The sequence below is a fragment of the Artibeus jamaicensis genome, unplaced genomic scaffold (genome assembly GCF_021234435.1).
Source record: "Artibeus jamaicensis isolate MK-2021 breed Jamaican fruit bat unplaced genomic scaffold, CSHL_Jam_final contig_700, whole genome shotgun sequence".
Taxonomy (NCBI): domain Eukaryota; kingdom Metazoa; phylum Chordata; class Mammalia; order Chiroptera; family Phyllostomidae; genus Artibeus; species Artibeus jamaicensis.
In genome coordinates, this window is record NW_026521930.1 from 6,693,855 (window position 1) to 6,707,548 (window position 13,694).

The 13,694-nt window shown below is 48.2% G+C and overlaps 1 protein-coding gene across 6 annotated transcripts in view; it reads right to left on the reverse strand.

Annotated features, from left to right (window-relative positions):
* SGF29 (SAGA complex associated factor 29) overlaps positions 1–13,694 on the reverse strand; it is a 30,505-nt gene that overhangs the window by 255 nt on the left and 16,556 nt on the right. For 4 of the 6 annotated variants that reach the window (XM_037134025.2, XM_037134030.2, XM_037134027.2 and 1 more), the window contains 7 exons: positions 9,283–9,358; positions 8,534–8,606; positions 2,510–2,574; positions 1,415–1,544; positions 1,199–1,345; positions 1,018–1,053; positions 752–914 (listed from right to left, as the gene is read on the reverse strand). In XM_037134025.2, coding sequence (XP_036989920.2) covers positions 752–914; positions 1,018–1,053; positions 1,199–1,345; positions 1,415–1,544; positions 2,510–2,574; positions 8,534–8,606; positions 9,283–9,358 — 690 coding nt within the window. Of the gene's footprint in view, positions 1–751; positions 915–1,017; positions 1,054–1,198; positions 1,346–1,414; positions 1,545–2,509; positions 2,575–4,280; positions 5,300–8,430; positions 8,607–9,282; positions 9,359–13,694 lie in introns of those variants that run through there. The other 2 variants (XM_037134031.2, XM_053671496.1) reach the window with 2 other exon arrangements.

Here is a 13,694-nt window from a genome sequence, read left to right on the forward strand (position 1 = left end):
AGGCCTCCCACCCCCACCCCTATCAGCCTGGGCTGATAGGAGCCCCTGGTGCATGGGCTCCTAGCCTTTCCTGTCCTCATCTGCACCTGAGAAGTCTAGATGTTTGAACCCAGTCCCTGCCACTACAGCTCCTCTCAGCATCAAAGGGTCAAGGGATGAAGAGCACAGAAAAGGGGACTGGCTACCTACACAGACAGGCCACCATGGAAGGGACTGGTGCTTTTCAGGGACTCTATGTTAAAGGGAGCGAGGACAACTCAGAGGACAGCAGGCAGGGATCTGAAGGAAGAGCAGAGAAGAGCCTTTAAACGGCTATCTGTGAAAGGTGGCCAGGGTGCCAGCAACAGCATCACAAGCTCAAGGAAAAGCAGCCTCAAGTGAAGAAAGGGCAGTGATGCAGGAGTCGGGGGCTGGAAGACAGTCCCTGGGCATGGCACTTCCAACAGGGGGCTCAGGCTTCCCACCTCAATGCAAAAGCGAGGTTAGACTACAGGACACATCAGGTCCACTCCACTCAGGACTTGCTAAGGCTCTGCAGGTCGGCTGGCACTGCCTAGGACAAGGCTGGAGGGGAGTTACAGGGCAGACTGTCAGCGGGGGAGAGAGGGGGAAGCTCACAGGACACTCCCAGGTCAGAGAGGCTGCAAGATGAGGACAAGCAGGGTAGGAAACGGAAACACAGCCCCAGGCCATATCTGGTCAGCACGGTGGTACTGGCGTCATGGAGGATCCCCCCAGCGGGGCTGCTTACCCGTTGTGGGGGGGTGTGGATCAGGGCCCGGTAGAAGCAGGTGGTCTGGGGATACAGGGCCAGCACGAGCTGCTCCTTCTGGAATAAGGCTTCGGGGTCTGTCTCGGGGTTGGCCTTCCACTGAGGCAGTGGGATGATACGCCGCCGGCTCAGGGTGTGTCTCCTGGAGGGGAGCTTAGGTCAACCCATGGCCAGGTAGGGCGCTCCTCCCAGCAGTGCCGCTACCCCTAGGCCTCCCTTGCCCTGCCCCCAGCCAGCGCACTCACTCTTTGCCTTCCTCATCAATGTCGTCTACCTCATATCTGTGGGCGAACAAAAGGGGAGCAGTGGGTACCGGAAGGTGCATGGTCCAGGAAGGGGGCCCAGGAGGGGGGTGGAGAGGGAAAGTAACCCAAGGAGCTGGCTGTTCACATGCCGGTTCCCACAGGGCTGGGTGTGTCCACTCACTTGTTGGTGGCGTGGCTGTAACTGACCACCTCGGCCAGGATCCATTGCTCATCCCCATCCACGGCCTTTACCCGGGCAGCCACCTTGTCCCCAGGCTTGGCCACGTAGTCCCCAGAGGCTGGAATGGCCCCACAGAGTGGGGGTGGCCTGAGAGTGGAACCGAGGGTTAGTCCCAGCCCCTCCCTTTCCAGTTCCCCGCCCTGAGCCTGCCCTCACTTGTCACCAGGCTTCCCGATCCATAACGGCAGGGTCATGGCTGACTGCTGCAGTAGAGTCATTAGCACCCCCCTGCGCATGGTCTTCCGAGGAGGTTCCGAGTCATTGTACAGGCCTGCAATCTTGGCAGCTGTGGGAAGGAAGCGAGCCCCTGAGGCACCAGGGGTAGGGTGCCCGCCCCAGGTCCACCTAACACTGAGCTGTGAGAGGGGCTCAGCTCCACCTCTCAAGTCAGCACCAAGGGCCCAGACGTGACCCCGACCCTCCCACTAGATGGCCACGGCGAGACAGTCGGGCTGCACTAACAGGTGGGCGAGAGGGCGGCTCGGTGGATGCCCTTTGGAGGAAGGAACTGGAAAGGACCATGGGGGCTTCTGAGGTGCCGGGCAAGTTCCGTTTCTTGGTCTGAGTGCTGGTTACATCCATTTGTTTAGTTAGTGAAAATTTTCTTGAGCTGTATATATACTGTATATATTTTCTTTTAATATGTTGTAAACAAAAAGTGAAAAGAACTATCAAATGTGGACAGACCCCTTACCTCCTCAGGCATGGCTCAAAACACCCAACTTCAAACCCAGCTGGAAATGTGACATTTTTGATGGATGAGGAGGGTGCCCACTGTGGGTTCATTGAAAGGGCAAGAAAGAGGTGGGGAAGCAGGCTGAAGGGGTCTGGAGGCCAGCGCCCCGTGCACACGTCACCTGAAAGGCTGGCTTCAAGACATCCCGGTGTGACTCAGACAGAGAATAATGACACAGACATACGAATTACACTGAAAATGACACAAATTATACTGGAGGTGGGGGGGAACCGCTCTAGGCAGTGGAGGAGGGAGAGAAACCTGAGGGAGTGGGGCAAACCACGGAGTTGTGCAGAGGGACAATGAGGAGGCCCTGCCTCTGAGCCCTGGGAGTGATGACGTCCCTTCCGTTCCCAGTGCCAGGCTGCCCGCTGTGCCTCTGTCAAAAACCCAGGGACCGACCCGTCACAGTGAGCCTGAGGTTACAGGCTCCCCCGACAGGAAGACGTGACTGCCCCTCTCAGGAGCCCTCAAGCCGCCTGGCCAAAGAACCCAAACAAACTTGTCTAACTCACCGATCCGCCTCTCTTCCAACAGAGACTTGATTTCCGCAATCTTATCTAGGGCTTTCCGGAGGATGCTGAGGGTGGGGAGAAGGGAAAGAAGAGGTCTGCATGAAGCACAAAGCATAGATTTCCTTTTCTGGTTAATAATTCAGATCAACCTTCTTGCCAAAAACCATGAATCTGACAGAGATGGTGTGTAATCTTAAAAGCATAAAAAATCCTGATGACGCAGGAGGAAGTTATAGGCCAAAAACCTAAGAGGATCCTAGATAGGTAAGGGAATCAGAGAGTGGAGTCCTTCTCCATGGAAGACTAAGCACCATTTTTAACTCAGTACCTGTAAACACTGATTGTTTCCTTGAGGAAGAACTGGCTATTCTCCCAGAGGGAAGGGTCATGTAGTCAAATCGAGTCACGAAAGGCCCTGGGTGTGTAGCCACTCTTGTCTAGAACATATTTAAGCAGAGTGCCCAAAGTGAGACTCTGGAATCCCAGCGGAGGGAAGGACGCTTCACCTGGAACTGTTCCCAGGCGAAGCCCGAACCCGGCGCCGTCTCTGGGGTTCCCCAGTGTCTGCGTGCGGGTGTTGGTGCTCTTCCGCCTGCTCGTGTTTGCTCTTCTTGCTTCCTCTTTGCTCTTGCTGAGTAAATTGCTTAAATATTCACCTTTGACTTGGGGTTTTTATTGTTTGTGAATCCGAACCTCCAAAATTAAGTGGCCACGATCTCATACGTGCCCCTTAATGGCAGAGGGAAGCAGCAAACACCTGCCCAGTATACTCAGAGCATCCGTTAAGCGTGGCTGGTGTAGGATGCAGGAAGGACTCGGCCAGAGCTTGTGAGCACTGAGACATGCAGCGATCAGGCACCCAGGAAAGCAGACCAGGAGGAAAAGCCAGGAGGCCGAGGGTCTATGCAGCACGTCCTGGCTGTGTTCTGTGAGCAATTCATGGAGTGGTTCTCAGTCTGAGCTGGATATTAGAATCCCCTGAAAAGCTTTTAAAAAAACTGCCACCCAATTGTTTTAAGTAAGAATCACAAACAGATACCAAAACTAGTGCATCTGATGGAAAATGGGTTATTTAAGTCTCTGAGTATCTCCCATAAGATACTTATTATTAATTACACAATGGAAAACATCAGTAACTTGATACCAGAGAAACCTGGAAAAGACCATTTTAACCAATGGGACACTGTCTTCTCTCATGATGCACTGAGGACATCACTTCCATGCTATCACTGCCCAAAGTGTAAAACCCGAATCTAGTCGTGAGGAAACAAATCTACATGGAGGGGCATTCAACAAAACCACTGGCCTATGATCTTCAAAACGTCAGGGCCATGAAAGGAAAAGATAGCCTGGGAACTGTTTCAGACTGAAAGAGACTAAAGAAACATGGTAACTAAATGCAACAATAATCTATACCAGAAAAAACTTCTTTTGCTACAAAGGACATTAGTGGACAGAGATGAAAGTTGAGTAAGACCTGTAGATTAGTTGATATTTTTATATCCGTCCTGATTTTGAGAAATGTACCATGGTTATGTAAAAATCTCCTTGGGCCCTTTGTAGAACCCCCATTACTACCACCCACAATTTTTCAGGGACTCAGAACTCTTGACAAATGACAATGACAGAAAAAGATCCTAATGAATTAAACAAAAATACCAGCAGAAGTGGAGGAAAGCCTGAAGCGGACAGAGAGCTGTAAAGCGGTTACTGGGACAATGGCTGTAAATGCAGAAGACATTCCAACCCAAACAATCTTGGACAACTCAACAATTCAAAATGCAGGTCTTCTTCATCAGCCGACAATGAAGGCCAAGAGCAGTCTGTGAAGCTGATCCTCAGAATGACCTTTCTTAGGATCAGGTCAAGAAACATGAAATCGCAGCAGCTGCAGGTAAGGACTATCTTCTGACCGCCCTTCAGTCCGTGTGAACAGCTCTGCCACGGCCAAATCCTTCCTGGGACACCGGGTTGAACACAACACTTACCGTTTTGTAAAAAATGTGCTCTTTAAAAAAATTTATTGATTATAAAGAAGAAGGAAAAGTGGTGGAGGGAGAGACAGATATCAATCCATTGTATGTGCCCTGACTAGAGATCAAACCCACGACCTTGGCATATAGGGACGGTGCTCTAACCAACTGGCCTACCTGGCCAGGGTGAACATACTGCTCTTTAATGATTGCTAAGATTCTATTCCAACAGAATTGATTCTGGATGTTTTTTTCTATTTCTATATTTATTCTACATGTTTCATTTACTTCCTCTTGAATGTAAAGTTGTGAGTCAGCTACATAATAAATAAATTCGGGTAAAAAAATGTCCTTGTTTTTAGGAAATACTGACTGATAAGTTTAGAAGTAAAAGGGCAACATGTCTGCAATGTAAACAGTTCGGAGAAAAATATGTATGTATATATAGAATGGTGAAGATGTGGAAAAACTCTACATTTATATAACTCAGAAATTATATACAAATAAAAAGTTAAATCAATGTCTGAGTATCAGTGTCTGAGCTCCACCCCAACCAAATCATTCTGTTGAACGCACGCAGTTAAGAGCCCCAAGCCCTAACCTCCCCCCTCCCAACCTCAGTGCCTCCCCTCTGACCTATGGGGTCAGAGGCTATTACAGTGTGAGGGGCTATTATGGTGTGGGCCCTTTAAAATACTCCAATAATGCTGCATACAAATTCACTGTGTAATTATTTGATTAGGGTAACATTTAAAAAATACAAAAGGGAAAACAAATTTCTTTTAGGCCTTCTTCTCTTGCTGATAGCTGGAATTGTGCCTGCCCACGTCCCTCCTCTGCCCAGGCTGCAGCTGGGGGGGATAAAGGCAAAAAAAAATGTCAGCTTCTCAGGCACATGGCTTCTGTGCCCAACTCTAAGTGGTCTGTGTCCGGGCCGAGGGGGGAGAGCTGATGCAGCCTGTGACTGCGAACACCAGGGCACTCCTCTGGTCAGTAACATGGGACAATATCCATGGTGTCAGGTGCCTGCCAGCGAGTGGTCTGCTGTCCAGGCCCCAGAAAGATGGACCAGGCATTCACTCTGTCCTCTAGCCGCTTGATGCTTGGCCCGTGAGCCATTCAGCCCTTAGAAAGCTAAGGTGTTCCTCTGCCTGCCCGGGCTTTGCCACTCCTAGAACTACCTTCCCTAGTTGGCACTGAGTGAGGCTGAGAACAACTCACTGTTTGTAGTCAAAGTGAGAAACGCCGTCCCTCTGGCTGTTCATGCGCCCTCACAGAACTGCATCTTGAGAAATGCCTTTTGAACTAAGGTTAGTTAATACCTTGTTCCCAGTTGGGAATGGCTACCTGCCTTCCACTGGAATATGGAAAAATGAGATTTTTAAATCTCGTTTCCCTGATTCCTGCTGCCAGTGTGTTACTTCAAGGCCTTATTATTTTTAAAAGATTTTATTTATTTATCTTTAGAAGGGAAGGGAAGGGGAGAGGGAGAGAAATATCAATGTATGGTTGCCTTTCATGCGTCCCCTGCTGGAAACTGGCCAGTAACCCAGGCATGTGCCCTGACTGGGAATCGAACCGCAATCCTTTGGTTCACATGCCCATGCTCAATCCACTGAGCTACACCAGCCAGGGTCAAGGCCTTTTTAAAAAAAGAGATGACTGTTAACTGAAGACAAAGGGGTTCCTTTCCATTTTCTGTAAAGCAGGAGGAGGAAAACCAGCTGGGAGGCAGTGTGATACACACAGCAACGCCTCTCAGGACTTGGGCTAGTTCCTGAAGCCCGCACTTGGCGCCTCTTCAGTTCCAGATGGTCGTAACTCACCTCTTTAGGAAGTGAGCAGACGCGTGTGGTAGCGCCTGGATCAGTGCTACTGGGTAATGCATGTTCCCCACCCAGCCTTGGAGCTCCCTGCAGGCAGGGCTGGCATCTTTGCTGCCCTGCCTGCTCTCCCATACCCAGCATGACATCTGGTGCTCAGGAGGCCCTGTTCAGGGTTTAGCTGAGGAATATATGCATGTGTGAGAGTCTATAAAAGTAAAACAGTAGCAGAACTGCAAGAAGTTGGGGCCCGGAGTTATGAAAGAAGCTTAACTCTAGTAAGTCAATGCCAGAGAAGAGCCCACACCAAACTGGTTTCAGAAGCTGTCACCTCACTTTGTTAGCAGTTACGCTGGGAAGGGACAGTTTGCCTTCTACTCTCAAATAAGCATGAGTTACTCTGACTTACACCAGTCCAGGTGACTGGGAAGAGGGGCCTGACTGTGGCCAGATGAGAAATCTGCAAATCAGGGAGAAGACAGGGGTAGGCACTGGTGTGTTGGAGAACTAAGGAGGTAATACTTCCTGTCAAAATCCAATGTCTCCTCCCCAAAAGTCAGCCCCACCCTTTTGTTCTGCTCCCCAAACTGTCATAGAGAACCCTACCAAATCCATTTGCCCAAGATAAAAACCTTGGAGTCTTCAACTTCACTCGCAACCAGCCCCCAATTTGATCTCAGAAACAGCCACTCTTGCTTCTCCACCGCCACTGCCACCGTCTCACTTCAGCTCCATCAGGATCTCTTGCCTGGTCTCCTAACCAGCCTCTGACTCACCTACTCTGCTCCCCACAGGCAGCCAGGGTTTTTTCTCCTGCTTTACATCTTCACTGGCTCCCTGTCACATCACTCAGGGATAAAGTCCAGGTAATGGAGGCCCTCCTCATTCCTGCCCTCCTTCTCCAGCCAGGACTAGTTTTCACTCCCCAAATGCACGCGTCCTGCAGGCCCTCCTCCGTGGCCTTTGCATTCTCTGTCCTCTCTGCCTTGTCTGTCTACTGGTCCCCAACTCGAGCCTCTCCTCCTCCGAGGCTGTCCCAGATCCCCAAGCATAGTGAGCCCCATCTCTCTGCAGGCCCACACAGTTCACTAAACTTTCTTTTTTGGACTGCTTGCCTGTGAGGGCAGGATCCTTACTATCCTTATGTCTCTACCTGGGGAGTGCCCAGTGCCAGAGGCAGGGGAGTGCCAGCACAGGTTTGCAGAGTGACTGACAGCAGGCAGAGAAGATGTGGGCTCAGAGTACCAGGAAGAACCTGGGAAGAGCCAGGTAAGAGGACAAGAAGAGTCCCGGAGCCCCCTGCAATGCTCAGTGTGCTGACCCTGAGCATGGCTGTCCCTGTCCCCCCAGCCCGGCAAGTTAGCCACTGACCACGTGTGCAAGGCAGCGTTATGTAAACTGTAAGCTATGACTCATCAGTGGATCATGTATTAATTTCTTGGGTAACTATGTTCAGTATTTTTTAAAAATCAAACAGAATAGACTATGCAATAACAACTATAAAAACTATATTTCTTGTTCTAATTCTGTGATATATGTACATATAAAATAAGTGTGTGTTGTGGAAAGGCATCATTATACCATTCTAGCAAGGTACTAAAGAAGAGGGACTTTGGGTTTAAAATTGGCTTCCTCCACTTGACTAGTTGTGACTTGTGGCAGATTATACAACCCCTTGTTGTTTCGATTTCCTCAGCTGTTAAATGTGGCAACCCCCATTTCAGGACTGCTCAGAGGATTAAATGAGGTGAATAGATGAAGTATTTGGAATAGTACCTGACACACAATAAGGCCACGGAGTTGTTATTGCTATTATTATCACCACAATACAGAATATATTTCCTAATGTAACTTACAGCCAAAAGAGTTTGAAAAACCCAAGTCTTAGGCATGTTTTATGCATTATCTCATTTTACATGGACAATTCTACAGGTAGTTATTATCCCTATTTTAATGATGGCACAACTGAGTCGCCACTGAAGTGACTGCCCAAGTCACATGACCAGTAAATGGCCCCGCTGGGACCTGACTCCTGCCTTGCTGCCATCCATAAAACAGCAGGGCTAGGGGGGAGTGGGCCTGGAAGTGGGCTCTAGGGAAGGCACGCTCCACGGGAGAGGCTCACACACAGCAGGAATGACAGGCCGAGGCTGTGGTCCACAGGTTCCTGCAGTCCGGCATCTGAGCGAGGAAGGGGAGGCGACGGCAGGGCGTGGGATGGTACTCACTTGCACTCGGCCTCTGCATCGGCTTTGGCGGTGGTATAGAGGCCACGCAGCTTCGTTCGGTAATAGGGAGAGACTGCGGAGTAAGCACAGGGAGAGGGATGTGGGTGATGCACAGCCGGCGGGAATGTGGCACTGTTTCTAGTGCACCAGGGTCAGACTTTCGGGGGCACCGAGAAGCCACAGGCCGAGGCATGAGCTTTACTGGCTCAGAAGTGCTCTCTGAGGCACCTGAATTCCATGTACTATGAGTTCACATTTTAATACAGTACAAATGCCATTACTACGTCTAAGGGAGGACTTTCTTACCTCTGCCATAGCATGATACACACAGAAAATATTTCTCAGCACGGGAAGACAGAGAACAATTCTCAAAGGTGCTCGAGAGCTGGACAGCACAGGCCAGGGACCTGACCTTCTGCGGGCCTCAGGTACACTGGGAGGAGCTCTCCAGAGACACCAGTAGCTAGGTGCTCCTGTGCTCTGAGGTGTTCCCCTAGATGCAGCCTCATTTCACTGCCTTTCCAGTCCCTAGAGTTGGGAGATTTTAAGGTTCCTTAGTGCTACGCGGTCTGTTATCTGCCTCCTAGGTCACCCAGCCTAAGGGACAACTGTCCCTCTGGCTTAAGAGGTAGCTCATTTTGGATTATGCAGATACATGCAAGAGTCCCTTTAGAAAAACAGAGCAGCCATGTCCCCGTCTTGGCCCACACCCTCTTCTCTGCCCTTTCTCTCCTGGCCCAGCTACTCACTCTTGTTCTCTGTCTGCATCCGCTCATGGGTCTTCTGGATGTTCACTAAGTTGTGTTCACTCCGTGAACGCTCTTCCTACAAGGACGAGGTCAATAGGTCAAAAGGGAGGCCCGTCATCCTGCTGTGGCCCCTGCACCCTAGGCCAGAGGTCTCATAAATATGACCCTCATCTTCCAGATCCAAACTCAGGACTGGTTCAAAAGGATGTTTTTCCCCTGACTAATTCAAAAGTATTACACAAAGCATTCAAATTAAATCACAAGTTACAGATTTAATGACTATCAGAGAAGACAAATTGATCTACAGATTCAATACAATCCCCATAAAAATTCCAGCTGACTTCTTTGTAGAAATTGACAAGCTCATTCTAAAATTTATATGGACATTCAAGTAACCCAGAATAATCAAAATGCTTATGAAAAAGAAGAAAACATGGAAGGACAAACATTTCCCGATTTCCAAATTTACTACAAAGCTATAGTGGTCAAATGGTGTGCCAGTGGCATGTAGAGCAATGGACTGGAACTTGAGAGCCCAGAAATGAACACGTATACCTATGATCGATTCACCCGGGGAAACAGGGGTGGGGAAGGATACTGGTGCAATTGTTCCCCACATCAGTGGTCCTGGGATCAGGGCTGTGACTGAAGATGTCATAAGCAGAGGTGATTCTTAGTCAGAATTTCTAAGTGCCTGGCAAAATGTAGTCAATGGTGAATGCAGCTATGTTGCCTAGCTGTGGCAACGGCCCACTAGTTCGGTGCCTGTGTGAGCCGACCCTGCGTGAACCGGAATGACTGAGAGGGGCTGGGGAGGAGGGAGAACATGACTCTCACTAGACTAGTGGTGCTGCCCCAATGTGGGCCAGGACAGTGGGTGATCCTATGGTTCTTTCAAGGACAGTAAAATCTGGGTAAAAATTAATAACAAATGGAGAAAAAGAGAATGGTAGCCGAGGGTAAAAGAATGAATGGGTTATGCAATGCTGTAAATTCACTATTATATTAATACCACAAGAGAATACTACTGGCTCTTAACTCAGTTATACCAGATGCACTGAAGGTAAAGCCACACACCTGTAAGGCCACCATGCTTTTAGAACCTGACAAGTCAAACCGGAGCCTGCAACCCCGAGCAGCATCCCTCTGACGGACACACAGTCACACAGTATGACGACAGTCAGGGCACACTGTGGATGACGGAGTGGAATCCTAGCTGTGTGCCAGCACCCTCTTTTTCTTTAGCTTTAAAGTTTTATTAATGAACTATTTTTAGAGCACTGTTAGATTTACAGAAAAATCAAGCAGACAGTCCAGTTTGTTCCCATGTATCCGCTTTCCCCTGCTGGTTCCCCTCATTGCCATCTTGCTCTACTGTGGTACATTTGTTACAGCCGGTTAACCAGCAGTTCTTGAACTCAATTTGGTTCCCTCACAAATTGTTCATGGAAAAAATGTCCTGGTTATCGAACAAAACTTCAGTTTTGGACCCTACAACCCTTTCATGCTGATGCCTGTATGATCAATCACCCGTATGATTTGGTTTTTGAACAAATTGCTTTTTGAACAGCCTTCCAAAACAAATTAAGTTCAAGAACCAAGGTTCCCCTGTACTGATAATTATTAACTAAAGCCACAGATTACAGTAAGTTCCCTTTCTGTGTGGTACATCCCATGGGTTTTGACAAACGCATAATGTCAGGTACCCACCATTACAGTATCACACAGAACAGTTTCACCGCCCTGAAAATCCTGTGTTCCTGCTATTCACCTCTGCGTCCTTCTAAGCCCCTTATCTTTGTGCTGTCTTGTTTTGCCTTTTCCAGAATGCTACATAGCTGGAATCATACAATATATAACCTTTCACATTGGGTTCTTTCACTTAGGAATACGTGTGCCAGTATCTTCTTTTAATCCTCACCTGAAGACATTATTTCATTGCTTTTTAAATTAAATCTAGAGGGGAAGGGAAGGAGAGAGGGAGAGAACATCAATTATGTTGCCTTTTGTTCCGCGGGAGCTCCCGCTTTTTAGAGAGAGGGGAGAGAGGAATGGAAGGAGGGAGGAAGAGGGAAGGAGGGGGAGAGAAACACTGGTTGCCTCCTATACATACCCTGATGGGGAATTGAATCTGTGACCTTTTTATTTAAAAATTTATTTATCTTTAGAGGGGAAGGGAAGGAGAGAGGGAGAGAAATATCAATGTATGGCTGCCTCTCATGGGTCCGCTGCGGGGAACTGGCCTGCAACCCAGGCATGTGCCCTGACTGGGAATTAAACCTCCATCCTTTGGTTCACAGGCCTGCACTCAATCCACTGAGCTACACCAGCCAGGGCTGAACCTGTGACCTTTTGATACATGGGAAGATGCTTCAACCAACCGAACCACCTGGCCAGGGCTGTGTGCCAGTATTTTTTGACTCTGTTTTCAGGTTGTAGCCCACCACTAAGGATGTCATTTGGGAAGGGATTTCTGGGAACTGTTCCCTTCTGCATCAACGGACAGGGCAGTGCACGGATCTCAGCAGACAGATCACTGTACAACTATCAGCTTGGGTAATGGAATGCTGAGAAAGGCAGAATGGATAAAATAATGGCAGTGTATGCCTGAGGTGCTGCAGCACGCCATGTGCAGTTACACATCACTGTTGTTTTTGTGAACAAAAAAACTATTTAAAAGAAGAGGGGGGAAATAGGTTTCTGATAGGATTAAAGAACTGGGCACCACATGTTGAGTCCAAATTCACCTGGGGAATACCCCACCCTGATACGTGGAAGGTTTTGAAAGGGAATATGGTATACTCAGGCTAACTTACACCCAGATTCAACTACTACTCATCTGGTCCTAGTAGAGGGTGCCCAACATTTGGGGGTACAAACTATGTATCCTAACTGCACCCAGGCCACAAAATACACGGTGGAGTAAGCAACACTAGCCTACGGAAAGGAAAGGGTGTGTGTGTGTTGTGGGACAATCTAAATGCAGGGAAAAAAAGGATTTTATTTATTTATTTTTAGAGATGGAAGAAGGGAAGGAGAAAGAGAGGGAGAGAAACATCAATGTGTGAGAGGAATATAGATTAGCTGCCTCTCGCATGTACCCCAACGGGGACCCGGCCCACAACGCAGACAAAACTGGCAACCTTCTGGCTTGCAGTCCAGCTCTCAACCCACTGAGCCACACCAGTCAAGGCTAAATGCATTTTTAATGAGAAGCAGCACTGAAGGGGGAAAGATGTGTTATTCAGAAAAAAAAAAAAAGACTGGCGTGACTTCTCTTGTCAGCCTGGAAAGATGATGAAGCTTTAGTGAAGTGGTTTAGGCCAACTCAACAAAAAATGCTGGATGATTCTAGGATCCATCTGTTGCTGGGAAAAGGCTTGCACCCTTACCCACCTGGGCTTCCTGACTATTTTAATATAGATGGAGGCTGAGTAGCAGCCATAGGGCAATGACTCTTTATACTACTTGCTGAGCCTGAAGGGGATCTGCTGACACACTAGGGGATGCTATGGACCTCCAGATCTATGGAAGCCCTCTAGGGGCACTTGTTAGTCACACTGATGCACCACGATTATGCCTAACCCAAGAACTGATCAAAATAAGAATGTCCTGAAGTATAGGTGGCAGAGAGCACTTTCACTCTACCACCTGTCCTCTCCTTAGGAGGGAGGGAGGCCATGATACACAACAGCATGCAATGGAAACCAGTCTCAGTATAAACCTCTGAGCCAAGACAGGGTGATTGGCTTTGTCTCCAGCTGACTTGGAACCCAGAAATGACTGAATTATGGCCAACTCCAATAAAGCCTGTCCATAACAATCTCTGGTAAATGGGCAGGGCCGATTCTGTTGGGAAGACATAACAAATGGCTCTGTAATGCTCACTGATTTGTTCTATAATGAAACTGGGTTTTACCATGGTCATACTTCAGTATGGTGCAGCATACTGGCACTGTTGGTAAGATTCAACTACCTCACATAAATAAGTGAGATAACACTGATATTGAGAACCAAATGTATTGAGAGACCAAGTCCAAGCCTTCTCAAAATATAGTATTTGTTGAAAATGAGTGTACTGAAGAAGAACTGGACTTCACTAAAATCGGCTAATTTCTATGCTAGATATTTCTTTTTTCCTTTTTAGTCTTTATTTTTTAAAAAGATTTTATTTATTTTTAGAGAGGGGAAAGGAGAGAGAAAGGGAAGAAAATATTAATGCGCGGTTGCCTCTTATGCACCCCCTACTTGGGACCTGGCTCGCAACCCAGGCATGTGCCCTGACTGCGAATGTAACTGGCAACCTTTTGATTCACAGGCCGTCACTCAATCCACTGAGCCACACCAGCTGGGGCTCTATACTAGATATTTCTATACAAAATTTCTTATATTAATTTAAAGATATTTTATTG